General features: G+C 52.9%; 2 protein-coding genes across 14 annotated transcripts in view; one reads left to right on the top strand and one right to left on the bottom strand.

Moving 5' to 3' along the window:
- Positions 1 to 74: 74 nt before the first annotated feature.
- On the bottom strand, positions 75 to 21,967 carry LOC142065831 (cholesterol 7-desaturase nvd-like). The gene is made up of 8 exons (XM_075112508.1): positions 21,905 to 21,967; positions 14,055 to 14,301; positions 8,924 to 9,112; positions 5,602 to 5,780; positions 3,988 to 4,113; positions 3,605 to 3,718; positions 1,657 to 1,833; positions 75 to 274 (listed from the first exon to the last, which is right to left on the bottom strand). The coding sequence occupies exons 1-8, from the start codon at positions 21,965 to 21,967 to the stop codon at positions 113 to 115; spliced, it is 1,257 nt and encodes a 418-aa protein (XP_074968609.1). The 3' UTR covers positions 75 to 112.
- Positions 21,968 to 25,140: 3,173 nt separating this feature from the next.
- Positions 25,141 to 27,776, top strand: part of GRIN1 (glutamate ionotropic receptor NMDA type subunit 1) — a 40,058-nt gene continuing 37,422 nt past the window's right edge. For all 13 annotated transcript variants that reach the window (XR_012663473.1, XM_075112020.1, XM_075112016.1 and 10 more), the window contains exon 1: positions 25,141 to 25,426. Coding sequence is in view for 12 of the 13 variants with exons in the window: in XM_075112020.1 (XP_074968121.1) it covers positions 25,169 to 25,426 (258 nt within the window). In the remaining variant the exon portion in view is untranslated. The remainder of the gene's footprint in view (positions 25,427 to 27,776) is intronic.

Here is a 27,776-nt window from a genome sequence, read left to right as displayed (position 1 = left end):
CCAATATATGTTACATCGATCATGCCTGCCCAGCACTGCTGCCCACCAGCCAGGGTGGGCAGGAGCCACCTGAGAGCCTCTGGCCACCTTCTGCAGTGGGCAGCAAGTTTCCTCACCAGTCCAGGCCCTCCTTCTGCACCTTGAGCCTCACGCTCTTCTTGCTGTAGAACTGGGCGTACCAGCGCCGGTGCTTCTGGATGCCGGAGTCCTCCCTGACCAGCAGCGGCTTGGGCAGGTACTGTTTGTTATTCCAGATGGTTATATCGCGCTCAAACTGGGGGGGAGAAGGAGGGTCTCATTCAGGTGGAGAAGCTGAACCAGCAGTTTTGAGCATGCTACCTGACACTAGGTTTATTTTTTAGTGCTTCTCCCAAATGTCTGGCGTGGGGCTGCTCATGCTATTTGTAACATGTAATGCTACAGCTCCATCTCCAGTTAGCGGGCACCTAGCCCACCATAGCCTCCTGAATAAGAAGCCACTTTCACCTTAAGGCTGCCTTTGTCATACAAGATACTGAAAAATGGATGTTGCGCAGGTAGGAGCTGCTCCACCTGAGGTTTTTGATTCATTTGGGCAGCTCCAGCCAACCAGGTCTTTATAAACAAAGCGTATTAAGCTCTGCTCAGACACAGATGCAGTAAGATTAATGGAGTTTACCTCTGTGAAGAAGCCTCTGCAGAATCGAGTGCTGCTCATTCACTTCAGTAAGAATGCAAAATACGAACCCAGCATTTATACGATAGGAATTAGCATAGACAAGTTTGATTTGGGGTAGGTTTTTGGCATCTGAAAATCATCTTCTGGCAATTTTTACTGTAGTGCCAGTGAAACTCTCTCTGGTCAGACCAAAGTTTCCTATCTTTAACCCCTGATAGACAGGAATGCCATGAACTCTTCTGACTGCTTAAAGGGAGTTACAGGGATGATGGAGTCAGATTTTTCTTGGTAGTGCCAGCTGTGTGACAAGGAACAACAGCTACAGATTGCAGGCTGAGAAGTTCAAAATGGACATTAAAGATAAAAATTAACCATGTGGGTAGTGCAATAATGGAACGGGACACCCAGGGTGCTGGAGAGATGGAGGTGCTCTCCAAAGGAGGAGGCCTTCAAGGCCCTACCTGACCTGAACCTGCAATAGTCTTACCCCAACAGGGATATTGGACTGGAGACCTCCAGACGGACCTTTCATCACTTCCATGAATCCTGTGGTAAGCACCTGGAAAACATCTGTCAGGAGTTGCCCAATTTCATGAGAATTTAACATCAGGAGGATTTCTTGGCTCAGTTCTCACCAAAGGAGATAGGATGAGCTTAAATAACCGACCTGGGATGCTGGAAATCCAGATGCAGTTAGTTCTCTAAAGTCTTCCTGCAGCTTGGGAGAGGTTGCCTAATCCTTGTGCCCCATTTCCCCTTGCACAGGAGAGGGGTAGCACCTCTCTGCCGTTCTCAACAGACGAGCCGCTGCAGGGACCCTCTTTACTAAACCTCCCGTTTAGCTCCTTGGGCAACTCAAACTGAAAGATCATACCAAGCACTGGCAGGATCTTGCCCACGAGTGCTTTGCTCCCACATGGGCAATGGCTCTTCCTTTTCACACCTCTTAGCCGCCAAGCTCCAGGGGACCACCCTTGGCTGCTCTTCAGAGGCCTTACCTGTATGCACTCTGCTCTCAGGATGAACTTGGGGATGATGGCCGGCACGTTCTTCTGGTAGTAGATTTTGTGGACAACATTCTGCAGGAGAGGCTCCAGGGGAGTCACTGTCTGCAGAATGATCCCATGGCCCAGGAAAGCATGTTCAAAGGTCAGGAAAACCAGCCCTGGCCCCACCTGCAGAGCAACAGCACACCCTCAGGGAACAGCCTCCGGTACAGCAACTCCCACAGCTTGAGGCCTCCTTGAGATGTCTCCTAGACTGTGCTCAAGCTCCCCTTTACTCTTTCATCAGATAATAGCAACAAAGTCAAGCTACACCTCAGGGCCACAAGTCACAGACTGCTTGGCAACTATTAATGCTCCCCAGGCCAGGAGAAATCCAGCAGAACCAGCAGAGCCGTGTGTCAGGGCTGGATGGCTTTGCTGAGGGCCTATGGGAATTCATGAGGTGTACAGTGCTCTACTGGTCCCAAAAAGTTTAAAATCCAATCTTCTAGGAAAATATTCCAAATTTTCACTTGCTCTTGTTGTTCGTCACTGAATTACCTTCAAGTCACCAACAGCGTTATTGGGTTGTTGACACCAGTCGTGGGCTCTGGTCTCAGTAGAAGTGATTGCAATGCAATATGGAGGTGATACAACACCCCTACTCCTGCTCTGGCCTTCTCATTTGCAGCTGCAACAGTCACATTAGGTTTTAGCTGAAATCAGGCTCAGCTTTTCATCTTGCATGATACGAAGTACTCATTCGCTGCTCTTTGACGTGCATCCAGACACGCAGATGCATGGTCATGCACTTGGTTCTTTGAAGCAGTGCAGACATTGCTGGGGTTTTTGTCTACTTTATTTACTATTCCTTTACTGTTTGGTTGGGTACAAACTCTTTGTAAGGTTATTTTAATGTCTTTTCTTCTGTTCATTGATATCAGTGCTAAATACCACAGATCTCAGAACTGAACAGAGATAAAATCAACATCCACTTAGTGATAATTCACTAATTACACCAAGATCTAACCCTTATCAAAGTTTTGTATCATGACTTGTTTTGCTATTGTTCTGAATTTATAATATGGAAATAGGTCAAATGACTTCAAAAATGTTCTGTAACAAAGTTGTTAGTTTTATCAGGCAAGATTAGCATTTCATCCAAACCCCCCCAACACAACTAAAAATGAAAGTGAGCACATCTAGTTCCCACTAATTCATGTTAAGAGGCAATATTTCTATTTTCCTTTAATTCTATATCAATTTGTGTCAACTATTTTATTATCTCATTCAGGGCTGATCTTGGGCTACAAGGCATGCTGTTTCTGATATTTTGGAAGCGGAGGGTGTAAGAGAAGTGTGGTTAATAAACATGTTTCCAAAACAAAAACCAAAAACCCAAGAAAGAAAGAAAATAAGAAAATGAGTGAACTTTTAATTGCAGAAAGAGCTCTTGACGTTAGTGTGAATTTATCTCTTTAGTGTAAACGTTTGTAACCTGACAAATCTTTGTGCTTTGCAGAAAGTTGTCTGAAAACCCTGAGTTTTTTAGATCACATCATCCAACATCTTCAAAGAGTTTCTTACTGTATGTTGAGTGCTTTCCATACCTTTCCCAGGCATGTTCACCAAGGACTGAAAAGGCCCACAGTTCTGTATTGTAAAGCGCTGTGACAACGTGGTGTGAAAGTCCCTTGGGATTGTCACCAGTGTTTGCTCGGGTACTAATTTTTTTTTTTTTAAGCTGTTTTGCAGGCACGGCAATCCTTATAAGCCCACCCTTTTCTCTGTGCTGCCCAGCTGTGAAGCAGCTCCAGCGCTAGCGCGTGGTTCTGGCCTGTGTGTCTGATGCACTTGGTAGGAAAGGCTACACTGGGCAGGATGGGCAAGGGCTCGTTAGCCTTTTGGGTGATGAAACCCTCCAGCTCGGGGTGCTGGTGGTCACCAGCGCGGGACATACCTGTCTGGCTGAAACTGTCAAATCCATCAAGGAGAAGTGCTTCTTGAAGATGGTTGTGGTGTGTTGAATCAGCAGCTGGGAGCAATGCTCGTTGGGCTCCGGCCACCACTCGGCCTGGAAGGGTGGAGAAGGATTGGCTCAGTGCGAGAGGTGGAGAGTGCAGGCTGAGGGGGGGTAGCAGCGAGATGGTGAAGACCATTTAGAGATAAGCATGCATGAGGGAGTGCAGCTAAAACCCTCAGAGACACAGAAAGGAGACTAGACCTGAAGATGGGGGGATGCGGCAGAGGGGATGTCGTGGGACTGGTGCTTTGAGGTGGAACAGGGACCTGGGTTGGAAGACTTTGACCTCTTCATGGCTAAAAGAGGAGCTAGGGTCTTACCTTCCAGACGTGCTTCATAAAATCCCACAGCTTGGACCTTGTGTATCTCAGATCAGATCCTCCCAGAATAGTTGGTCCATGGAGAAAAGCCAGGTGAGCCGTGTCGGCTGCGTTCTCGGGGATCTCCTGCCATTTGGGAACAACGTGCCGTTGGCGAGAGCTGACCTGGGTGCGAGCTGCCTGCACGTACTAGCAGTCTTGCAACAGCACCAGCGTGACTGCGGTACAGCCCAGCACGTCGCTCCAAGCATAGCAGAGATGCTCGCAGGTACACGACACAGCAAGAGGCAACCGAGTGAGCGGAGGAAGAGGCCTCAGCACAGACTGACATGGGACTAAGTCTTAACTAGCCTACAGGAATAATTTAAACATGAAGCTCAGTAAATTCAGAGTTAATTTTAAGCTCCAAGAAGTCTAGGCATGTTAACTTCTGCAGCCACACAAGCTGGGACTCCAAATAAGTCCTTCCTTTGGCCCTGTAATAGTTGTAAGGAACAAAGCATTTTTGTGTTTGTGCTCCTAGACTAGATTTCACATATTTTAAAACCCCACCAGTCTGCCCACGGTATGCCACCTTTTGAGAAGCTTTAACTGCTTTATTACTCAAATACACCCGTTTTCTACCAGCTTGGCAAGTAGCACAGACTGGCCCCAGTACAGACCTGTGTACGGTGGCTTGCACCGAAAAGCAGGCATGAAATAACTATTACTATCCCAGCAGTCTCCCAAATTCTTCCTGCTTCTCACATCTCTGCCCAGTCCCAGAGCCGTGTCTCCTGTGTCTCACGCACCTTCTTAATTTCTTTTAATAATTCTCCATTTCTTTCTAACCCACTCACCTTAGTCGTGATTTAGTCAGCAGGCAGGTGCTGCCTTTGGAAAGCAGCGTGCTTTAGATGAAGGGCAATTTTTGTCACTGATTTTTACAAATAAAAGCGTTCTGCTCAGTGGCAAGTATATAAAGACCTCCCAGGGTCCAAAATCCCAAGGGATTACCCATTTTCAAAGCTGCTGCTGCCTCCCATCACCCTTCTGGAGGAGCCTCCACCCCCGGCTCCCTCCGAGGACCACGGCCGAGGCCCCTTCTGTTTAGTGCCACAGAACCGTTCCCCTTTTCCAGCCTCATTTCCACTGAGGGGCGATGGAGGCAACAGCCGTTTTGTTCTCTGTGGCACGTTTGTCAGTGTGTGATGGTGATTATGAAGATTAACAGCAAAATAACGGCACATTACTATTTCGGTGATCAATGAGTTAAAAAGTCTCCTGACATTAAGTGCCACAGTTCCTAGCTAATCTTTTTAAAATTACATCAGTTATAAGTCAAAGCAAATTAACAGATTCCTTTTAAGTAGCCAGAACATCTGCTTTCTACTCAAGAAGCCCACGATCCGAGTCTGGGGAACATACGCCATACTCCCAATATATGGCGCAGGGATGCATGTCTAGGTCTGAGCTCTGCCAGTAGCAGCAGCGATGACACTGGCCACAGGTAGGGCCTGGTTAATTGGAAGGAGATGTCCCTGAATGGGTTAACTGGGAGGACGTGTCCCTGAACTGGACTGTGGGAGAGGACCCACGTGTGGACATGCCCCACAGAGGGACCAGGCTCCCTACCTGGATGTGCACATCAACCAAGTGCTCTGTCTGCCCGCGGAACACCCACTCTTTGGTGGTGATCTCCCGCTGCTCGGGCACTGCCCACGTCGGCCCGACCCCTTCGCAGTGGTACCACACCAGCAGCATCCCGTTCACCTCGCAGGAATGCCAGGTCCGCACCCTCGCAAAATCTGGCACTGCAGAGGACAGAAAGGCATCAGTTAAAAGCAGCATCTCCAAGACTGATGCTGGGGCTAAGGGTCGCCTCATGCAAACTACAGCTCAGAGAGCATCTTTATGGGCGACAGCCATGTGGCACAGACTCACTGGTGGCACTTGCCACCTTCCAGGCTGCTGAGAAGGGCAACAGCTTCTGAAGGTCACGGAAGAGTTTATTTAAACTAGTTTTATTTCATTTGGGGGTTTGGTATAAGTCTTTTAGGGAAGAAGCATGCCTGGCAGCTCTGCAGCCTTTGTTCACTACTCTTGTAACTGTTCAAATAAGTAAATACCTGCTGCATCAACGGATCCTCCTCAAGTTTCAATGACCTAAAAGGGGGTGTTTTTAGAGATGTGCAGAGAGTAGAAGTCATCTCTGCGTCTCAAGTTCAGGTAATTCTCTGTTACAATACTGCAGTATCATGTGTTGCTTTAAGAATATATCTGCACTTTTTCCAGTTAAATAAATTTTGACATTTATATTTACCCCATTGTCAGAAAATATAGCTTCTACTGGATTGGAAGGCTTTTACCTTCATTACTTTTTTTTTTCTAATTCACAAGCAAGCATATAGGACGGCGCTTCCTTATTATTCAGCCTTGTACAGTCATGTGGGAGGTGAAATAATTGGAGAAATATTCAGTCAGTGAATATCAGAGGGGGCAGGAGAAGATTTCTGTGATTTCTCACTGAAAAAATATGGTGCTTTTGGTGGGATGCATCTCACTAAATTTTAGAGGGTTTCATCTAACCGCTGCTGCGGCCAAGAAGGCCAACAGGGTGCTGGGTTGCATCAAACAGGGCATCGCCAGCAGAGATAAAGAAGCCATCATCCCGCTCTACTCAGCGCTGGTCAGGCCACACCTGGAGCGCTGTGTGCAGGTCTGGTCCCCGCCGTACAAACAGGATGTGGCCAGGCTGGAAGGGGCACAGAGAAGGGCCACCAAGATGATCCAAGGACTGGGAAGCTGCTATATGGGGATAGGCTGGGAGAGCTGGGTTTGTTCAGCCTTGAGAAAAGGAGGCTCAGAGGGGATCTCATCACCACATACCAGTACTTAAGGGGCAGCTACAAAGGAGATGGAGACTCCCTTTTTCCACGGAGTCCCATGGAGAGGACAAGGGGGATGGACACAAGTTGCTCTTGGGGAGATTCCGACTGAACACCTGAGGGAAATTTTTCACAGTGAGGGCAGTCACCACTGGAATAATCTCCCCAGGGAAGGGGTTGGTTCGGCCACGTTGGACACCTTCAAGAGTCATCTGGACAGGGTGCTGGGCCATCCTGTCTAGACTGTGCTCTTCCCAGAATGGTTGGACTAGATGGTCCCTGAGGTCCCTTCCAGCCTGGCATTCTGTGATTCTGTGATCTCCCCCATGCAGACAGAAACATAGAATCATTTAGGTTGGAAAAGTCAAACCTAACATCATCAGGTCCAACCATTAATGTAACACTGCCAAGTCCACCACTAAACCATGCCCCTAAGTACCATGTCTACACATCTTTTCCGTATCTCCTGGATGGTGACTCCCCACCTCTCTGGGCAGCCTGTGCCAGGGCCTGACCGCTCTGGCCGGGAAGAAATTTTCCCTAATCTCCAACCCAAACCTCCCCTGATGCAGCTTGAGGCCGTTCCCTCTCGTCCTGTCACTGGTGACTTGGGAGCAGAGACCAACCCCCCCCTCACTCCAGCCCCTCTCAGGCAGCTGCAGAGAGCGAGAAGGGCTCCCCTCAGCCCCCTCTTCTCCAGGCTAAACCCCCCCAGCTCCCCCAGCCGCCCCCCAGCACACTTGTGCTCCAGACCCTTCCCAGCTTTATCTAGCACCAGGCTGGGCTCCTTGGGGTTCCTGCCCGGCTGTTGGTCCCCTGCAAGCCCGGTGCCGGCAGAGCTGCCCATCTGAGCTCTCCAAAATAACTCTCCATCAAAGTGACCTGCATGAGCACAGATGGCTTTTAAATCTGTTTAAATCAACCTGCCCCGTTTGAGATTTATGGGAGCAGGGCAGCTGTCTGCAGTTTTGCTCTTTTAATAACTACAGATAACAATGACTGAACACAGCCATTTCAGATGAAACAATGCATCTTGGCAAGTGTTTGCGTATATCCAGAATATTTGTTCTCGTTTTGTGATGAAACACAGCTTTGCTCATTAATTGGAGCCAAATTTTCATTTGAATGCAGCTCCTGAGTGACTATGTATGGGAAAAAGGCCACAAAATCTTTTGTCTGAAAAAACCAACCCCACACACACAAAAAGGAATTGCTGTTTGATGAGCTCTATAAATTGTTTGCTTAATACATATGGATGGAAGGTTTCTTACACTTTGGGAAAAATAGTCTGTTTAATAGAAAGATTGAGTTTTGCTGCTAATCAATGTTTTTGCTGTTATCCCAATCAGTCCCGACCAGAAAAAGTTGAACGCGGGGAAAATAACTAAGCAGCACGACCCAAAGCAAAATTCAAGTAAGTGTGTTTGCTGGTTTCAGCCCCACTTAGCACTGGTGATTTACACTAATTAGTGCAGCCAGATCAAGTAATTGTCACGTGTGAACTGTAAGATATTCTTCCTACACAGTCAGCGTAAACCATATCTAAAAGGTAGGTGTATGCAAAGAGCTTTCCTGGATTCTAACCAAAAGTTCTCTTCGAGCCTTAAAAGGACAAAAATTGCCACTGAGGGACTGTTCTGTCATGCTGATGTGACAGATTTAAACACTGACGTGGTGTAAGCTATCGCTATAGAGCACACAAGCGTTCTGAAACCCGGTAGCTCCTCAGGAGCCGTCCCTGCTGGTGTGACAAACGACTGCGTTAAAAATAATCTTTTTATACCTGGCTTGCTGAATGCAGGACTTGTAGGACCAGCAAAATCAAGAAGGGTGGTTATTTAACTAAGGTCCCAGTTAGCATCTAATATAGGAAAGGGCACCGGAACATTATGCCCCAACATGGACAATCCAGGAGGAACATTAGGGTGCTGCATGAAATAGGGGAGCAGGATGCAGGGTGAGTGATTATTTAGACCACTTTTCCTGAATTAATGAAGTAGCTTTTAATGAGGACACACAGGGCACTACCGTTTCTGCGGATGCTTTCTGCAGATTTGGGGGATGTTCACCTTTTTCAGCATACGGGATGCGGGTGCATTTTCCATCTTCTCCTCGAAACTGCCAGCCGTGAAACGGGCATTCGATGCAATTGCCCATGACGCACCCGCCAGCGCCGAGGTTAGCCCCGAGGTGAGGGCAGTAAGCGTCGACCACGTAGGCTTGGCCATCCTGGGTGCGAAATGCAGCGAGCTGTTCTCCTGCAGAAGAGGTTGTGAGGTTGTAAAAACAACATCCCCACATGAGGCGGGGTCAGGTGAGGCACACGTTGCTCAGCCCCTTCCAAACAGACGGCACCTGCTGGCGCTTTCACCCAACGCTGCAGGCGTCTGCCCGTGCAAAGACATGCAGAAACATCCTGCTAACAATTAATACTGGAGGGTTTCTTTCCTTTCTAGTGGAAGAGCAGCGGCAGGGCAGAACTAGGGTTGCTCTGGAGAAGTTATTTAACCACGAGATGGCACCAGGCAGCTGCCAGAGCCGGGGCCGGTGCTGCTGCCCAGGGCTGCGGGCAGGAGGTGTGGGCCAGCTGCAAAAAGGGCCGTGCCGAACTGGGACGGCAGCTGCTGTAGCAAACGCCCAGCGTGTGGTGGCTGCCAGCTCCCTGCCCGGGTGTAAGAGACACCCCAGAGCAGTGAGCCAGCCTGCTGCACCCCGCGCCTCACGGGCAGCGCGGTGGCACCCCGCAGAGCCGGGCAGGTGTCCGGAGCGGCTGCTGCAGCCGGACGTCTCCGTGCTGAAGGGCATTGCCTTGCCTCAAGCAGGGGGAGCAAAACTGCTCTTCATGGCTTTGACCCTCAGCCCTGCTTTTTGAGTTCTCGGAGCCTGTTTCAGCTACAGATTAAAAGGTGCCTTCACAAAAAATGTTTAAAGATTTAGGATGTTTCCCCTGCTAGGGGAGAGATACACAGAGAAGAGCAATACCTGCATTTAAAGGGACCTCTGTTCCTGTCCCTTTGCCCAAGAGGTGTAGAGGAGAGGGCACGGGTTCATACATTTCAGGAATCTCTGATAACAATAGCTGGAAAAAGCCCTTTGTCTGTTGGCTCTTGAACTGCAAGAGCCATCCATGCTACAGCACAGCAGCAAATCCCTTCCTCGGGCAGGGAGAGCTGGGTGCCGTGAGCCCGAGCACTGGCACCTCCTCGGCTAAAGGGAGTTTTCTAGGGAAGCAAAGGGAAGCTCCTGACTCTGGGCTGCTCCATGCGGGGAGTGAAGGAGAGCTGGTGCCAGCATGGTTGGGGCTGTGCTGCCCTGGCACTCAGACATGCTCTTCAGCAGCACCGGGCCTGATTCCTTGTGCTCCCTGAAGCAACGTGAGGTTTGCCCTGCTGGGATCTGTCCTGCTCATTTCTCAGATCACTCTAGTCTTCCCCATCCCCAGGGTAGCACCACGTTAGCTGAACAAGAAACTGTTAAAATGGAGAGGCAGTACTTGGTCTATAGCCATAGGTCTGTTCATGGCACTGCTCTGCCCAGCTGTGCAAGGCAACCACAGCTGGATGGCATGTCACAGCATTATCTAAGTAAATGATCCTCCTGGAGGGAATGAATAGGTGCCAGGTGCTTTCCTGGCTTGTCACAGAGCTGCTCCAAGGGTTCTGCAGACCTGCCAGCACCCGCACCCCTGCCAGCGGCTCAGGGAGAGGGGTTGCTCATTGGTGACCTGGCCTGAAATCAAGGCTAGACCTGCTGCAGTGTTCCCTCAGGTCATGTCCTGGTTAGAAGGGGAACAGCTTGTCTGGGAGCTCAGAAGAACTTGGGGGCTGTTTGTACAGATGTGGCTGCTGAGTTGAAGGCCAGGGGGCTCCAAGGTCCTCCTTTCCCTAATGTGCCTCGGGTTATGCATATACACATTCAGAATTCATCAACTTGTGAAATCTGATTGTTGTAGTGGTTGCTGTAACTTAAAGCTCAACAAGTGAGACAAGATCAAACTAAACTTTTGGGAGCAGGTTCTGTCTGTGTTTTCCCAGACAGCCACGCTGATGACAAGCACAACAGTGTGAGCTACCCCACCCAAATCCGCTTTCCTTCATTGAAGTTTTGTGGTCTGGGCAAAGAAAAGGAAACCCTGTGAACTTTCCCAGCCTTCAAGCCTAGGAAGAATTATTTCTGATATCTGATATAACAAATGAGTTGTTGTACTCCAGTGCTTGGAGATCCCTCCTTACCCAGGGCGCCTGGCTCTGTTGTTCCTGCAGTCTTTCTGGAAGGCTCTCACACATCTGCTGGCAGCAGGCACAGGGGAGTGAAGGCACCAGAGATGCACGTCCTTCCCCCTGCCCCAGGTGACAGGAGTTCATTCCGAAGTATTAGCAGTTTCTTCTCTCTAATCTGCCTCCCTACCTGACCTGAGGTTCAGGACAAAGAGGGGAAAACATGGAAAGGGTTTCTGCTTGTCGTTGGAGGTGTTGCAGGTTCTCAGGCGCAGCAGTGGTGTAGAAACACAGAGGAGCTGCGTTGAACGGGTCAGAGCAGAGCACTTGCAGCCCAGGGGGTCACAGCCATGTGCCCCAAAGAGCAGCCCTGCAGCCTGGTGCTTCACCCACCGCATTTTAAGATGGTTTTACTCCAAGAATCATCGAATCATAAAGGTTGGAAGAGACCTCTAGGACCATCAAGTCCAACTGTCAACTCAACACGACCATGTTTCCTAAACCATGTCCCCAAATGCCACGTCTACAGTTTTTTGAACACCCCGAGGGACGGTGACTCCACCACCTCTCTGGGCAGCCTGTGCCAGTGCCTGACCACTCTTGCAGGGAAGAAATTTTTCCTAATATCCAATTTAAACCTCCCCTGACACAACTTGAGGTCATTTCCTCTTGCCCTATCACTTGTTACTTGGGAGAAGAGACAAACACCCCTGTCACTACACCCTCCTTTCAGGTGGTTGTAGAGAGCGATGTGGTCTCCCCTCAGCCTCCTCTTCTCCAGAAGAGGGGTTGTTTAACCCCATCTCCCTTAGCCACTCCTCATCAGACTTGTTCTCCAGACCCTTCCCCAGCTTCATTGCCCTCCTAGGTCCTACCTCTAGAGCTTTCCTTCATACATGAAGTCTGGAGTTCTGTCTTGAAAATCTGAAGCAGTGCCCATGGCCAGACCCTTGCTGGACCATTGGAAAAGCTCACCCAGGACTCCTGACTGCTGCTTTTGCCTCCAGCCTTTGTACTCTGGAGCCAGCAGAGCCAGAGGAGAAGCTGATCTTTCTTTGCTCTACCTTGTGCATCGAATCTGATGTGTCTCCACTTGGGAGGACAGTATCCTGGCCTAAGATATACTGAAAAACTCTGTTGTAGGTGATTATCTATAGAGAACTAACAGCTACATACTGCTGTTTTCCTATTATATTAGCTTATTTCTTCTATGGAAATCAAACAGTGATTGTTGTAACAAAAATAGCACATGGGACATAAAGAGCCCCAAAGCCACTGTGCAGTTCTGGGCTCAGAGGATGTACTCGGGCTTTCCTGCGCAGGAGCCTCCCTGGGGTCTGAGCAGCTTCCCTGCAGTGAGCACCCAAGACAGCAGTGCCGTGTGGTGCCCGCCAGATGGGAGCAGCTCTCACCCCACTTCCACAATCTTAGGAGGGAATAAGGCTTTGCTGCGTGCTCAGTGCCATGTTTTGGAAGGTGTCTTGTCCTAAAGGAACTGAGTCAAGTGATCTTTATTCTTTCATCTCCTCCAGCTCACTGCCTCTGGAGCAGGGCTGCATTTCCAGGCTGCGCTCAGAGACCCCAAAATAAATTAGATACCCACAAACCTGGAGGCTACAGGTTATTTAACTGTCTTATTTACTGATATTCCTGACACTGATACACTGCTGTCACTCTGCCACTAGAAGTGATTTTACCTGCATACTTCAGCCAAACCCAGAGGAACCAGGAACGAGGCTTCGGGCAGACAGCCAAGGGACTGTCTGCTGGTGGGGGCTCTCTAGGACATGTATATTGAATTGAATAGGTCCCATTATACAAAACGAAACAAAAAACCCAACCCCAAACAACTTCGTAGGAGAAGATGGGTCTTGAAAGTAGAAAACCCCCACGCTTTCACCACTGAATCTGAGGGATTTCAATGCAGAAACAGCCCTTTGATGAAGAAGGCACCAGCACAAGTCCAAACCCATCTTCAAGGTGAAAAGACCCTGGACAAGCACAGCACCCCACTGGATGTGGCTGTGACATCCTGATCTCCCCAGTACATGGGGAGCTGCAGGCAGTGATGCCTGGGAAGAGAGCTCAGGCAGCAAGGTGGTCTGGTCCCAGCAAGGAGCCCAGACATGGGCGCCCTGCACACTCACAAGAAGCCTGTGCCGTGATGTCTCCAGTGCAGATACTCAATGCCCTTGCAAAAGCCCAGGCTGTGACACCCTTGGTGCCCCTATGCGGGTGCTGGCTGGTGTGCTCTGAAAGGGATGCCCGGGCAGTGGGCTCCCAGTGCCACAGCAGAGTGCCCAGGCAGGGGTGCCCGGCACACCAGCAAGGAGCCTGGGCAGGGACACCGCAGTGCCCCACCATGGGTGCTGGCTGGGATGCCCCAGTGCCCCAGCAGGGTGTCCAGGCTGGGGTGCTCCAGTGCCCTGGTGAGGATGTCCCAGTGCCTCAGTGGGGACACCTGGGCAGAGATGCCCCAGAATATGCCCTGGTGCCCCAGCAGAGATGCCCAGGCAGGGATGTCCTGGTGACCTGGCTGGGATGCTGGCTGGGATGTGCCAGTGCCTCGGCACGGGCGCTGGTCTGGATGCCTCAGTGTCTGCACAGAAGTACCCAGGCAGGGATGATCCGGTACCCCAGCAGTGTGGCTGGGCAGGGACGCCCGGTAGGGACGCCCCGGTGTCCCGCAGGGATGCCCGGGCAGGGACGCCCGGTAGGGACGCCCCGGTGTCCCGCGGGGATGCCCGGGCAGGGACGCCCGGTAGGGACGCCCCGGTGCCCCGGCGGGATGCCCGGGCAGGGACGCCCGGTAGGGACGCCCCGGTGCCCCGGCGGGATGCCCGGGCAGGGACGCCCGGTAGGGACGCCCCGGTGTCCCGCGGGGATGCCCGGGCAGGGACGCCCCGCACACTGGCCAGGACCCCGGGCCTCGGCGCCCCGTTGCCCGGGCGGGTGCCGCTCGGGGGCGGCGGCGGGCACTCACCGAGCAAGGCGAGGCTGCGGACGGCGCCGCGGGGCAGCTGCGCGGAGTCGAGCAGGCGGTACCAGCCGTTGGGGAAGGGCGGCGGCAGGGCGCCGGGGCGGCGGGCGCGGCGGGCAGCCGCCCCCCGGCCCAGCCCGGGCACCGGCAGGTAGCCTACCTGCCCGGGGCCGCGCCGCAGCGCCAGCGGCCGGGAGCAGCCCAGCAGCAGCAGGACGAGGAGGATGAGGAGGATGAGCAGCGCCCCGCTCTCGGGCCCCGCCGCCAGCAGCGCCGCGCCTCACCACCCGCTCCCCATAGCGCGCCCGGCCCCGCCGCCGCCGCCCCTTATAGCGCCGCCGGCCCCGCCCGGGGAGGCGCTCCGTGGGTGTGGGGGGACACGGGAGTTCCCCCCCCGCCCCCAGCCCGGGACCCCCCCGGCATCCCCGGCCGCCCGCAGCGCCGGCGGGTCCCCTCTGCTCGGCCCCGGGGAGGCTGCGAGCCAGCGCGGCCCCCGCTCGGGGGGGTGGGGGGGGCGAGGAGGGGCTGGGCCGAGGGGAGGTGGTGGTTGCTTCGTCTCGGACGGAGAGGCAAAGGAGGGCGCGGGGCTCCAGCTGCAGCCTGCTGCCACCTCGGGGTTATGGAGCGGAGGGAGCCGCGCTCTTCTCCAAGACGCAGCGAAGAGGAAACGAGCACAAGCTGCAGCAAAAAGGCTCCGCTTGCACATAACTAAAACTAACGCTTCCTTGAAAGAGTGGTCTTAAATCCAGTAGTTATGTTAATCAGATCAATAAATACCCCAGCATCTTCCATACTTCAAAAGGGGGAACCTGGTGTTGGGGCTGGCTTTGACATCGGGACCCTGAGAGGTCTCTCAGAGTTCAAGAGCAGCTCAAAGAGGTGCCAGCACAGAAAACAGGGGTAACAAGGGACTTAGATCCCCTCCGTGCAATGGATAAATACAGGCAAAGTCAAGGCTGGGCTATTTAAGCATACCAGCTGGCTGGAAAAGCGAGGCAGAGAAGTGGTGCTTGATTTAGTCCGAAGAACTGCAGAGATTTGAGGCAACTGTAGAAAAGCCACCTGCCATGTAGCTGTAGTCAGATTTCTAGGAGAAGCAGCAACCCCAAATACCCACCCTGGTACTGAGTAATCGAAAAGGGAAAATGGAATGCAACAGAAATGGAGTGTCTGGCTGAAGCAGAAGGAAAAACTGAAAGCGTGAATTCAGACAAGGTGAACTGCTTGAAGACCTCACATGAAAGGTTCAGGTAAATATATATATGGCCTATTGGAAACCTGTTCCAGGAGAAGAATGCTGGTGTAGTTATGCAGGAGATTGAATACAGTAGTTGGAAGAAAAACAGACATCCTTCAGAGAAGGACAGGCTGCCAGTCCTGTCTGAACAGGGAAAAGGAAGAAAGTAGTATCTCTGGCAAGTGAAGGATCAAGTCCAGATAAGGCAGGTCAAAGAGGGATTTTGAAGAGTGACTTACTAAGGGCATAAAAGCACATAATAAATACATCCGTTGCCCAAAACCAGAGGCTTGGTGGGTGATTTGGGGACTAGCAGACCAAGGCGTCTCAGTGCTGTGTTGGGCAAATCCATTAGACACTACAGTGAAGGGGCTGAGAGATGCAGGAATGAATGTGCTCTATTGGGGAAGGGTCAGCATCCCATCTGCACAGAGAAGTCACGTCCCACAAATAGATCTGAGAGTCAGCAAACAGGTGAACAAGGACATACTTTGTTCACTTGACTTTTCAAGACAATTCCTCTAAGGTATGTTGGTTCTTAAATAACCCTGAAATAGCAGGGGGGACCCACACTGCTTTTGTAATTGGAGAGAAGATAGGAACCAAGGAGAAGGAATAGATGCTCAGCTGTTGCAACAGGGAGTAGCATGCATTTATTTCTGCAGAACCTGGGAAATGGAATAAACAGATGTCTAAATCATCTGATTAAGATGGTTCTAAATTATTCACTATGGTAAAACTATGTGTACATAAAAGTATGTGAACTACTGCAAAAGAAGCCTTACAAATCTCTCAGTGACTGGCAGGCAAAGAGTGGTGCCTGCCAGTGAAATGTAATGCACGTGGCGAAGACCCACGGGAGAGGGTTCACTGTTAATTGGCACTCAGAAAGAGATCTGAGCGCTACTTGCCTTGGTCTGTGAATACATCTGCCCACTGGCCCATGCTGCTCAAAAGACAAATGCAATGTTAGGAATAATTAGTATTAATGCTTTTGTAGGCATGATGATCTAAGCATGTAAAAGAAGCAAGGTCCATAGAGGACAATAATATTTTCTATTAGATGAGCCTGATACAGCTGGAAAAAAAGTTGACAAGCTTTCAGGCATAATAGCCTTCCTTCAAGAATAATTAGGAATGTAATTGGGAAGAGAGCAAAAAACCATCTGCACATGTTTGGTCTACTGCAAGGTGCATGTAATGGTGGCCACCTCACCTTGCATGGAGTAAACCTAGAGGAGATGCAGGGAAAGGAGGAGAGTGGGCAGAAGCAGCGAGTGGCATGAACAGAGTAGACCTGAAGTCTTGCAAATCAGAAGGTGACTTTACCCATCCATTGCTAGTCACTGAACTAGATGGGGCTTTGTCTCAAGCTAGCGCTTTCCTTTCAAGCTCATATTTGACCCCTTTTCCAAGTTTGAAGGAGTTTATGAGTGGACAGAACTGGATCGAGCAAGAGGGAAATCAGAAAACAAAAGGACAAGTGGGAGACATGGGGAACCGCAGGGTGTTGCTGCACAAACCCACAGCAATAGCTCCCTCAATGGCAAGGAAGGGCTCAGTCCAAGAGCTGGTTGGCCAGAACCTTTATGAACAGTCACCCCTGTTACTCTGCTCTTTTTCCCCAGATATCTTAAACATCTTTCTTCCAAGACTTCTTACAGGTGCAAACAGGAGGGCCAGGGCACCCACAGCATCCTCATAGGACACACAGGGGTGCGTCCCCCGAGGAACCATTCACCGCCACTGATGAAGCATCCAGCCTTATTCAGGGCATGTCTGGTGTGGCACTGTGGGAACCTCTGCCCACGCGGGGGTTGGGGCAGGGAACAGAAGTGAAACAGCCTCTGAGGTATGAAGGCTGCCCAGAAGCCCTGGATGTTAGCGACTGAGTGCAAGAGGCATTTACAGATGGGTACCATGGGCCCAGGACAGGGTGCTGGGAGTTGCTGAGTAGTGTGATGGCAGGAGCACCCGGGAGCTTGTTGAGTGATGCAGAACCTCCACACACACAAAGGGCATGTGGCTCTACCTTGTGTCCTCCTGCTTTCTGGGGTGCCTGGCTCAAGGGTGCTGGGGATGGGCAGTACTGGGATGAAGCACACCCCATGCGAGAAGGGAAAATCAAGTCCAATGCAGGCATTTCCATCTCATTTTTAACTCCTCAGGAAAAGCTGAACAATGACCTGCAGGGTACCATCCCAAGGCAGCTGGGAAACAGAAAAGGGGGAAGTCAGGACATCTGACTCCAAGAAGCAGTAAATGTTTCTGTGAATTATGTAAACTGAGTATAATTAAGCGTGAGGTAACTGCACCTTCTGTAGGCTATTGTCTCTGTATTTATTTTTGGGATATACCGAGAGTCTTTTGACTGGTACATTGCAACCTGAGCTATATGAAAGCATTTGCCTGGGGTTCAAAGCAGTGCCTGTGGTTACAGATGCTGAACACCTTTCACAGTGTACAAAACCCCAATTTCAAATGCTTCTGAGTTTGCTGAAATGCTTCACTCCCCAGGTTTGACACACACAGGAGCAGTGGTCATGGTAAAGAGGATTCATCTGCTTCAAGAGGTTGACAGCGTGAAGTTTAACTCTACAGAAAAACAAGTAAAGGAGAAATGTGGTGTTTAGCTAATATTAGAAAGCCTTAGACTGGCTGGGACTTCCCAGCACATCTTTCTAGCATGAGATCAGGGCTGGGACTTGATATGGTGACAGCAATGGGAAGTAAAGGGCAGTTCACAGGACTGCAGGAGTAGGATGAAACTTTGGAGAACTGGGTTGTTGGCCACAAAGACTCTCAATGACAATTTTCACCAGTGTCTTTCCAGGAAGCCCATCCTGAGACTGCATCTCTTGCCTTCCAGATGCACTGACTTGTAAGTACATTAAAGATACCTTAAGGGAAGGAGATGAGATAAAAACAGCGTTTTCTTCAAAACCAATGCTGTTTAGCCTTGTCTCATCATGTTTTTATTTGGGTTTAGGCTGGTTTCATAACAAAACTTGTGCAATCAATCTTTCTATCTGTCCTCGGCAACAAGGTTTTGATCTTGTAGCAACAATCAATCACACATGACAGGAGGGCACAGCTCTGGAGGGGACAGGTTTGCTGTCATATTCCTGTGCTCTGGGTTTTGTGTTTGAGCCCGAATCTACCAATTATCTGTTCTGGTGCGTGTTGGAGCACACCCCGGCTCCACGGTCCAGCCCGCCAGCTGGCTCCTGGGGTGAGGTACGTCAAGTGCAACAGAAAGTCTGGTGCCACTCAGCTCCTGCCCCTGCTTGCCATATTGACACAACTGGGCCAGTTCTGGCTTTGTCTGGATTGCTTTGCATCCTCCAAAACTACTCCCGAGGCTGTTCACCTCTCATTTATCATGTTTGAGGTCTTTGAAATCCACATCTGGCAGGTTGGAAAGCAGCCCTTTAATTTTTCTGTTCTCCCAAATTTGGGAGCATTCGCATGGGAGCTGCATGGGCTGCGGAGCCCCTGGAGTTACTTAAGTGTTTGCAAAGACATGAAAATTTCCCAGCAGCAGCATTAAGTACTGAGGCATCCTAGACACTGTTCACTACAGGGGGACAGATCCATGTCTGGCTGGGGCAGCGCAGAGCTGGGCCCCAGGATGCGAGGGGAGTTCTGAGCACTGTGGTGGGCTCCTGGGAGGGGGACAGGAGGCTTGGGGTGCATGCAAAGGGGCTCTGCTGAGAAGATGTTTGCTGCCTCCTCCCAAAGGCGGGTTTCAGAGTTGGGAACTCTTGCACGTTTCTGCACCCATCGCTGTGAAGACAGTGTCCTGTCTTTGAGGACATCTGTCTCTGGAAGGGTTACAAATTCCTGAGTGCCTCATTTGTCGTTGATAGCCTTTTCCTTCCCTCTTTTCAGCTTCACTGAAGCCTGAAAAGGTCAGGCATGCCCATAGGTCTCACTCTCTACTTGGTAGGGTACCTCTGCCTCCTGATGAAGCCTGTAACCACCTGGACTCTACTCGGGAGACATACCCACCTGGAGAAGCTCACATGTCCCCTTTCCCAGGGAATTTGTCCTCTCCAGCCTCTTCAAATGGTGGGACCATTTCTGCTCGAGCAAGGTGCTGCAGAAGCACACCCCTCTGCCTCTTGCAATGAGCAGGGCTGCAGGTTATCAGTGCAACAGCAGACTCTGGTGTCCCAGTGTTCCCAGTGAGTCCCTGGAGATAAAGGAAGTGATTCTGACAGCCTGGGATGTCAGTGCTACCTTGTGAAGCAAAGCAGCCACATCCCAACGACAAGCTTTACCATGGATGCCCAAGCTGTTGGACTGAGCTCCAGTGTGGCAGGACATGCATGCTGGGGAGCACCAAGGGCTGCACAAGGGCTGATGTTCCCCAGCGTGCTCCACCTCCAGCCACTCTGCACTGGTGACTGCATCGCTGCGTTACCTGGGCCCAGCCTCCAGTGTCCTCCGAGGTGAAGATGTGCAGGAAGCCCCCAAGCAGTGCCCGATCTCTCTGAGCTCCTTTCCAGTCTCTGCTATGCAGCAGTCCCAGGGGCCTGGAAGTCCCTGAGGACAAGTTGTCCCATCTCCTGGGACACAATGTGCAGGCAGCTGAAGCCCAGCCACCTCTTGGCTTGTTTTCCAGCAGAAAATTGGAATGAAATCAAAATGAAAGTTCCCCTACAGAGCATTTGAAACATGTGAATGCTGGTTTTCCCTTAGGAAATTATTCCAATGGAAATTCCCACCCACTTCTACTGAACATCTGACTGTGTGTTTCTGTGCATTCAGTCCCTTCTGATTTCACAGAAGCTGTTTCTGTGTTTCTCACCATCTTTGCCCTGGCCATTGATGTTCCATGTGCCATCCTCCTACCAGTCACCTGAATAGCTCCCTGCCCACTCAGGAACCTCTTGGTATCCAAAAGCCAGCCTAACTGCTTACACCTTATTTTAACTCTGCCCAGCTGCCTAGGATGAAGGCAAAGCACTGGTGGACGGTGGGAATGGTTCTGCACATGGGTGATGCAACGATGCAGTAACCTGACAGTGGAGGGAGAGAAATACATCAATTCCCATCGTTTGGCATGGGATGCTGCTGCAGCTTCTTTCTATCATGACAGGGACTCCAGAATTGGTGCACACTGTGCTTGGGAGGGTGACAAATGCCCTCGGAGTCCTAGATCTTGTGCCCTGTAGGGAGAGCTGAGCAAAGACAACACAGATGCCCACAGCAGGCCAGCTTTGTGCTGCACCAGCACTGTGCTGCCTGGTGACTCCACCAGCCACATCTGAATTGCAAAGTAGGTTGGTTTGAGTCTCTCTTGGCTGAGAAAGCATTTAGGGAGAGCACAAGACCTGCTTAGGGACTGCAGTCCATCCTGCTATCATCTGGAAAAGAGGTGGAGACAAGGCCAGAACGTACAACAACAGCAGCTCAGGCCAAATGGCTGCTCAGGCACTTTCACCTTGGTCTCCATCCCATTGCTCCCTGCAGCTCCCCCACCATAGAAATAACACCTTTGGGCACCTTACTCTCTGCAGACACCAATCACCGCCTAACAGGCTGGATGGATGGCAGACTCTAAGGATGCCCTCCTGCTGCATCCCAGCTGCTCAAAGAAATTGCATCCCTCAGTGGACTGATGGTGGGGAATGCACTGCACTGTCCTTCAGGTGGGTGGTGAGGAGCTGCGGGGGGCCCTGCACCCCCTTCCTTTTCCATCATCCCTGCCTGCTGTCTGCCACCACCTGCTGCCCTCACACTGGGGTTTAGTGGCATTCTCCATGCCCATCCCGGGCCATCCTTGTGTTGGTCACGTGGCAGAAAGCCCCCCACCAAAGGCAGGTTTCCTTTGCCTGCAGGGTACTCAGGGCATGGACTCCCCTGGAGGTGTCCAGATGCCCGAGACATGATGAAGCTGGGCAGGATGCTCTGGCCATGGCATGAAGACTGTGTGAGGGGAAGAGGGTTGCTTTCGTCCAAGTTCACCACCCTGCCTACCCAAGCTGTGCTGAAGCCAGCTTGCACTGAAGGAGCAACTCTGGAAGCACTTCTTCAGTGCTCAGAGCCCCTGGGGAAAGCACTCGCGCAGAGACAGTCCTCTGTCATTGTTCCTGGTAGGCAACGTCTGATACCACAGGCAGCACCGTCCGACTTCATCGACTCTCTCCTCTTCTGTAGCAGCTCATGAGGAGATTTTCTTCAAATATTCTCAGGCCCCTTTTTCTCCAGTTTTTCAGCCTCTTTGTAAAGAATGTGATCCCCAGATGTGAGGGCAGCATTCCCATCTGGGATTGCCCAGTGCCATTTCCGACCTCTGTTCTGACGCCTCAGGGGCACAACCAAGGACGACATTGACTCTTTTTGGCTTTGACATTTGTGATCTCTGACCCCCTGGTCAACATGAGAGATCACTGCATCTGCAGTCCTGTCTACGGGCAGGACCAACAATACTTGCTTCTACTTACATGGGTGTGTGATGCCTTAAAATACGTTTCAGTAGTCTGTTTGTCAAACAATCCAAATTATTTGGCATCATTGTTGCTGTCTCAGTGATTTTATCATCTGTGATTGCTTCCAGAGCAAAGGCAGAAATACTGAAGTATCAACCACATCTCAAATCGTTTCATACCTGTATGAAAACCTCTATCCCATTGCAGGTCTTCATTAACAACTGCTCTTTGAAATCTGCCATGGCCACTTAGTGTGTGCATTACTAAGTTTTATACCTTAGATTAACCACTCTTACATCTTGCAGCTGTGTGTAAAAGGCATTTCCATAGACTGTGCTATAGCTGTATGGTTACAGCTATCAATTAAATTTTAACTTTCTCAGAGGAAGAATGTAGTTTGTTTGGCAGCTCCATGATGACTGGCGTGAATCATATATTCCTAATCCATTATTTCCTCATTTATGAAATTCCATATTAGCTTTTCCACCACTGAGACTGATGCCTTACCCCAAGGTGGATGAAATTTCCAGCTGGGTTCAGTGCTGCACCCCTGAAGTCTCTAGGTTTTATGCTGATTTACTCTGGCCACAGGAGGAATTACACCATTCACAGACAATGGGGCACCATGCAAACATCGGTCCCATGCTCTTGTCCAACTCCCCTGCATCCAGAAGGTGTCAGACATAAAGAGCAGGATCACGCTACGTACATGCTAGTTGCTAACAGGCAACTGTGTTAAGTTCCTGTGCCAAACCAGGGCTAAGAAGGTTGCCATGATATGCCAGGAGGCAGCGACAGGAAAAGCAAAGACCTTTGCTAGCTACAGAGTCCTCACAAGCATCAGCTGGTGGATGCAGTTGTCCTTGCCATTTACACAGCTTCCACCCTGGGAAAACCCTGCATGCACTGCCTTCAGATGATCAAAGAGCCTGAGGACGCAGCAAGACTGGAAGTCGTGTGGTGACAACGTCTGTGCTGGCTGAGCCTGGCTGCTGGAGGTTGTGATCTGGGCTGTTCCTGGTGCCAGAACAACACGGCCCGGTGGGAGGCATGACCTGAGAGGGAAGCAGGCGTTTCTCAGATCTCTGCAATGGTTCCAGGAACAAGAGTCTCTGGAGCCAAAAAATGAATGGAGGCACAGAGGGAAGACCCTGGCTCCTGAGTATGATAATCTGAGACTCATGGGTGACACAGGAGGGGCTCAGTAACTGTACTCCTTTTTCTCCCTACAGGGAACTCCAGATAATAAGAAGGAAAGACCTTTTGCACTCCAGTATGATCTAGCCAAATAATATTTCAAAGCTTGCCTTTTTCCTTTGTCTTCTCTCCTAAGTCCCCTGCGATGGCCACGTCTTGCCTTTATTATTCTACTGCCGTCACACCCACCAGGGTCCTGCTCTGTATAGCCCACTCCAAAACTGTTTCTTCCCAAACAACCTACTACAAATGTACTTGGTAGGCAGAGGATGGGATGAAGTCAAATGTGTGCAGACTAAGGGTATGGATGCAACCCTCTTTAACTTGCACCCCTTGTGCCTTCAAGACAGCACTCAGGCCCCTCGGGGTGGACAGAGCCACACCACGTGAGTACTGCAAGGCCCTCATCTCCAAGCATGGAGGAGAAGGAATGACACAGTGACACTGAAAATGCTAAAGCGTGCCTGGAAGTCTGTGCGAGGAGTACAGCAGGATCAGTGTGGAGCTGCACGCAAAACACTGCAAGAGTTAAGACAAGGTTGGGCCATTTTCTTTCTTTCACGGAGCACATCGTAACTGCCATGGGCTCCAGTGCTTTCCCAGTCAATTGTCCTCAGCTTCTATGAGAGGGTCTCATAGCTGGAAGGGTGCTGTGTAGCACAGCAGCTCCTTGTATGCTGAGACCCTGCAGCATTACACAACGGCCATTTTGCTTCTACAGCTTCTTCTGAGTGCATGTGGGCAACGTGGGACACAGACAAAATGGTTTCCATGGCAACTTGCACTTCAGAGATGCCAGTGAGAAAATTTGCGTTGGGGGAAAAAATTCTGCTTCAACTCACGTTGCAAGCAAGCACAGAGGTGGGCTGTGGCAATACCCTAGAAATGGCTGATGTATAAATATCTCTGGTGATTTTTCTTCTGCTGTGCTCAGCCTGCCTTCTTCTTGGCTGGCATATGGTGGGCCGGCTGATGGCATTTGTCCCATGCAGTTACAAAGCAACACCCTGTCGCTACCTGCAACCCCTTCGTTTTTTACAAAAAGGCCAAGGTGGAAGCTCTGGGGAGCAATGTGCTGCTGTGGCCACTTCACCCCTCTGGTCCTGGAATGGGAGAAGCGTGGTCCGGGAGTGAAATGCAATCCCTTTCAGCCCTGGTGTGTCCTCTGTATGTTGGCCACTAGCTGCTGTGCCTCGATTTCCTTTGGGGAGGCTAATGGTAGCCCAGGGGCAGATAGGTAAAGAGAACCCCAATAAAGCTCCTCAGCAGATGAATCTTAAAATCATATCCTGGAGTACTGTGGTGAGTTTAAGGGAGGAAAATGGCCATTTTCTCTGTGAGCTAATGTCTGGAAGAGTGGTGGCTCTGTCTGGAGGGACAGAGTGAAGCCAAGGAACCAGGCTGAGTGTCTGCTTAGCATCCCTGCCCAAGAGCTGCGCTGGTCAAGGGAGGGTTCTCCAGCACTAGAGTGAACACAGACCCTGATGGTTTTCATGTTGCAGGCAACTCTCCCCAGCCAGGGGAGGGGAAGTGTGTTGTTCAGAGATGCTGCAAAACTGGGAATATTTGTTCTGGCAAATAAATCCTGAAGACCCTGGTTTCCCCCCGTCTGGTGTGATTATGCCTGGGGAAGACCCTGGTTTACCCAGTCTCTGGTGTGATTGTGCCTCCTCCCAGAGCAAGGGGAATACCCAGACCCCAAAGTGGCGGCGCAGGTGAGAAGGACGCTCTCCCCTGCAGCCGGAGGCTCAGCCCCAGACAAGCTCCGCACGCCCTGCACCAGCGACACTCCCCAGCGCTGCGGGAGCCAGACCCCAGCCCGCAGCCCCCTTCCCCGCGTACCCGCGCTCTCGGGAGGCAGCAGGAGGTCGGGGCGGGGGGGTGTGGGGGAGGCGTGCAACCGACCCCGCAGCAGCGCCCAGCGCGCCGGGCGGGCTCTGCCGCAGCGGCCGGGGCCGCGGGGGTCCCTCCCGCACCCCGCCGGGGCCGGGGGCGGGGGCGGGCCGGGGGGAGGGCGCTGCGGCAGCGGAGCGGGAGGAGCCGGCGGCGGGCGGAGCGGAGCGGCGCGGAACGGAACGGCGGGGAGCGGGCGGTTCAGCACCGCGGAGAGCGCCCCGAGCCGTCCCGCACCGCCCCGCACCGCGCCGGGCCGGGCCCCGCATGGGGCCGCGCTGAGCGGGGCCGGCGGCCCCTCTGCGGCGGGGCGCGGGCGGGGGGGGCCCCGGCGGGCTCCGGGCCGCCCGTGGATGAGCACCATGCGGCTGCTGCTGCTCGCCCTGCTCTTCTCCTCCTCCTTTGCCCGCGCCGGCTGCGACCCCAAGATCGTCAACATCGGCGCGGTGCTGAGCACCAAGAAGCACGAGCAGATCTTCCGCGAGGCGGTGAACCAGGCCAACAAGCGGCACGGCACCTGGAAGCTCCAGCTCAACGCCACCTCGGTCACGCACAAGCCCAACGCCATCCAGATGGCCCTCTCCGTCTGCGAGGACCTCATCTCCAGCCAGGTACCCCGGGCCGGCGACTCCCCCGCCCCCCCGCCCGCGCGGCCGCAGCGACCCCGGCCCGCGGTGCCCCCCTCCGCCGCCCCCGGGGCTCGGTCGGGGCGGGCAGAGCCGCGGCGGTGGGGGGGTCCTGCCCCGGGGCCCCGGGGCTCCGCTGCCCGCATTGCAGCCTTTATGTAAGCGTGGCCGGGCCGCACGCTGCACCGCACGGGCACCCGCACGCACCCCAGGGCACACAGGGGCTCGCACACACAGGCACCCCGGGGCACACAGGGGCTCGCACACACAGGCACCCCGGGGCACACAGGGCCTCGCACAGGCACCCCATGGCACACAGGGGCTCACACAGGCACCCCGGGGCACACAGGGCCTCGCACAGGCACCCCATGGCACACAGGGGCTCACACAGGCACCCCGGGGCACACAGGGGCTCGCACACACAGGCACCCCATGGCACACAGGGGCTCGCACAGGCACCCCATGGCACACAGGGGCTCGCACACACAGGCACCCCGGGGCACACAGGGCCTCGCACAGGCACCCCATGGCACACAGGGGCTCACACAGGCACCCCGGGGCACACAGGGGCTCACACACACAGGCACCCCGGGGCACACAGGGCCTCGCACAGGCACCCCATGGCACACAGGGGCTCACACAGGCACCCCGGGGCACACAGGGGCTCGCACAGGCACCCCATGGCACACAGGGGCTCACACAGGCACCCTGGGGCACACAGGGGCTCGCACACGCAGAGTGGGTGTGCAGGCATGGCCAAAGGCCATGAGGGCAGACAGCAGCGTGCGTGCGCACACACACCGTGCACAGCCACTCATCGCCATGGACACACACAGAGCTACATGTGCACATGCTGTGCTGCTGTGCGGACACATGCGCATCCACACACTGTGGGCAAATGTGGGCACGGGGAGCGCCGTGCGTGCACACAGACTGTGGGGGTGCCCACAGGTCACGCTGCACGCAGGCACACACCCTGTGTGCACGCATGCATTGCTCTGTAAACACGGGCACACAGAGAGAACACTGCACGTCTACACTCGTGCCAGTGTTCAAACACTGGTGCGCGCACACTATGCCACATGCATACACGCAGCCCCGAGCACACGCTGCACCAGGCGCACAGACACGCGCAGCCACACAAGCACCGCCTGCACTATGAACACGCGCACGCAGACACACAATGCTTGATGTACACCCACACCCGCAGGTCGTGCACTCGAATGACTGCGGAGCACAGCTGCACACCCTCCCCTGCACACCACAGACAGCACCGCACCCCAGCACCACACAACGCACACGAGCAGACCCACTGCCACACACAGAGACACAGCACGTACACACCTGCACACACACAGAGACCTGTGGGCACACACACGGTGCGCACTGTGCGGGCATGCCTGCACACACAAGCACAGCGCACTCCTCTCTCCCATCTGTGCAGGTCACTCTCAGCACACAAAAGGGAGCAGTCCAAACCTGCAGCGGTGGTGGGTGCAGCCTGGGTGCCCTGGGCAGCCTGTGGCCCAGCTTCTCGATCTCCAGAGCGTGTTCTCTGGGTGCTCTAATCAGCCCTATTCCCCCTACTCAGGGCCATCAGGTGGGCAGACAGGCAGGTACAAACCCACCTCCACCTCAAGCACATCCATGCACACGCAAAAGGTGTACAAGGACACACGCATAGGTAAAAACGCACACAAATTACATGAACGCCCACACCACAGAGGCTCCCCCCCCCCCCCCCCGCATAAATACATCTATGCACCCAGGCACACACAAAGCCAGTGACGGGGGAGGGAGCTGCAGGGGCCAGAGGTGCACAGCGGAGCAGAGCTGTCACATTCGCAGCTCAGCTTCCTACTGTGGAGATGGAGGATGGCTGGAGACACCCCTGGGGATGGTGGCAGAGCCGGGCAGGAAGCACAGCGCAGGCTGTAAAAGATACCCGCTCCCCGGCAGGGAGCAGGGAAAAGGCTCAGCCGGGTCCCTCCCTGAGCCAAGGCTCCATTTAAGCAACGCAGCTGATGGCTGCCTGTGTCCATGCCTCGTCCCCATGGCAAACCCCACGGATTTGCCACGTGCAAGATTGCAGGTGCAGGCACATCCCTGCGTGAGTGGTGGGACGGAGGGGCAGCTAAGCCAGGGTGCAGAGGGGGCTGCGGGTGCTGGTGTCAGGGTGCTGGGGGTGGCCATGCTGTCCCAAGATGCAGGGGTTCCTCTGTGGGGCACAGCCACCCTCAGCCCTCGCTTGCTGGCGCTGTGCCCAAGCAGGGGTTGCAAGGCAGAGGAGGGGCTGGGAGCCTGCACATGCAAAATGGCTCCTGTCGGTCAGCTG

Source organism: Phalacrocorax aristotelis, chromosome 17, assembly GCF_949628215.1.
Source record: "Phalacrocorax aristotelis chromosome 17, bGulAri2.1, whole genome shotgun sequence".
Lineage (NCBI taxonomy): Eukaryota > Metazoa > Chordata > Aves > Suliformes > Phalacrocoracidae > Phalacrocorax > Phalacrocorax aristotelis.
This window is presented reverse-complemented; position numbering and strand designations above follow the sequence as displayed.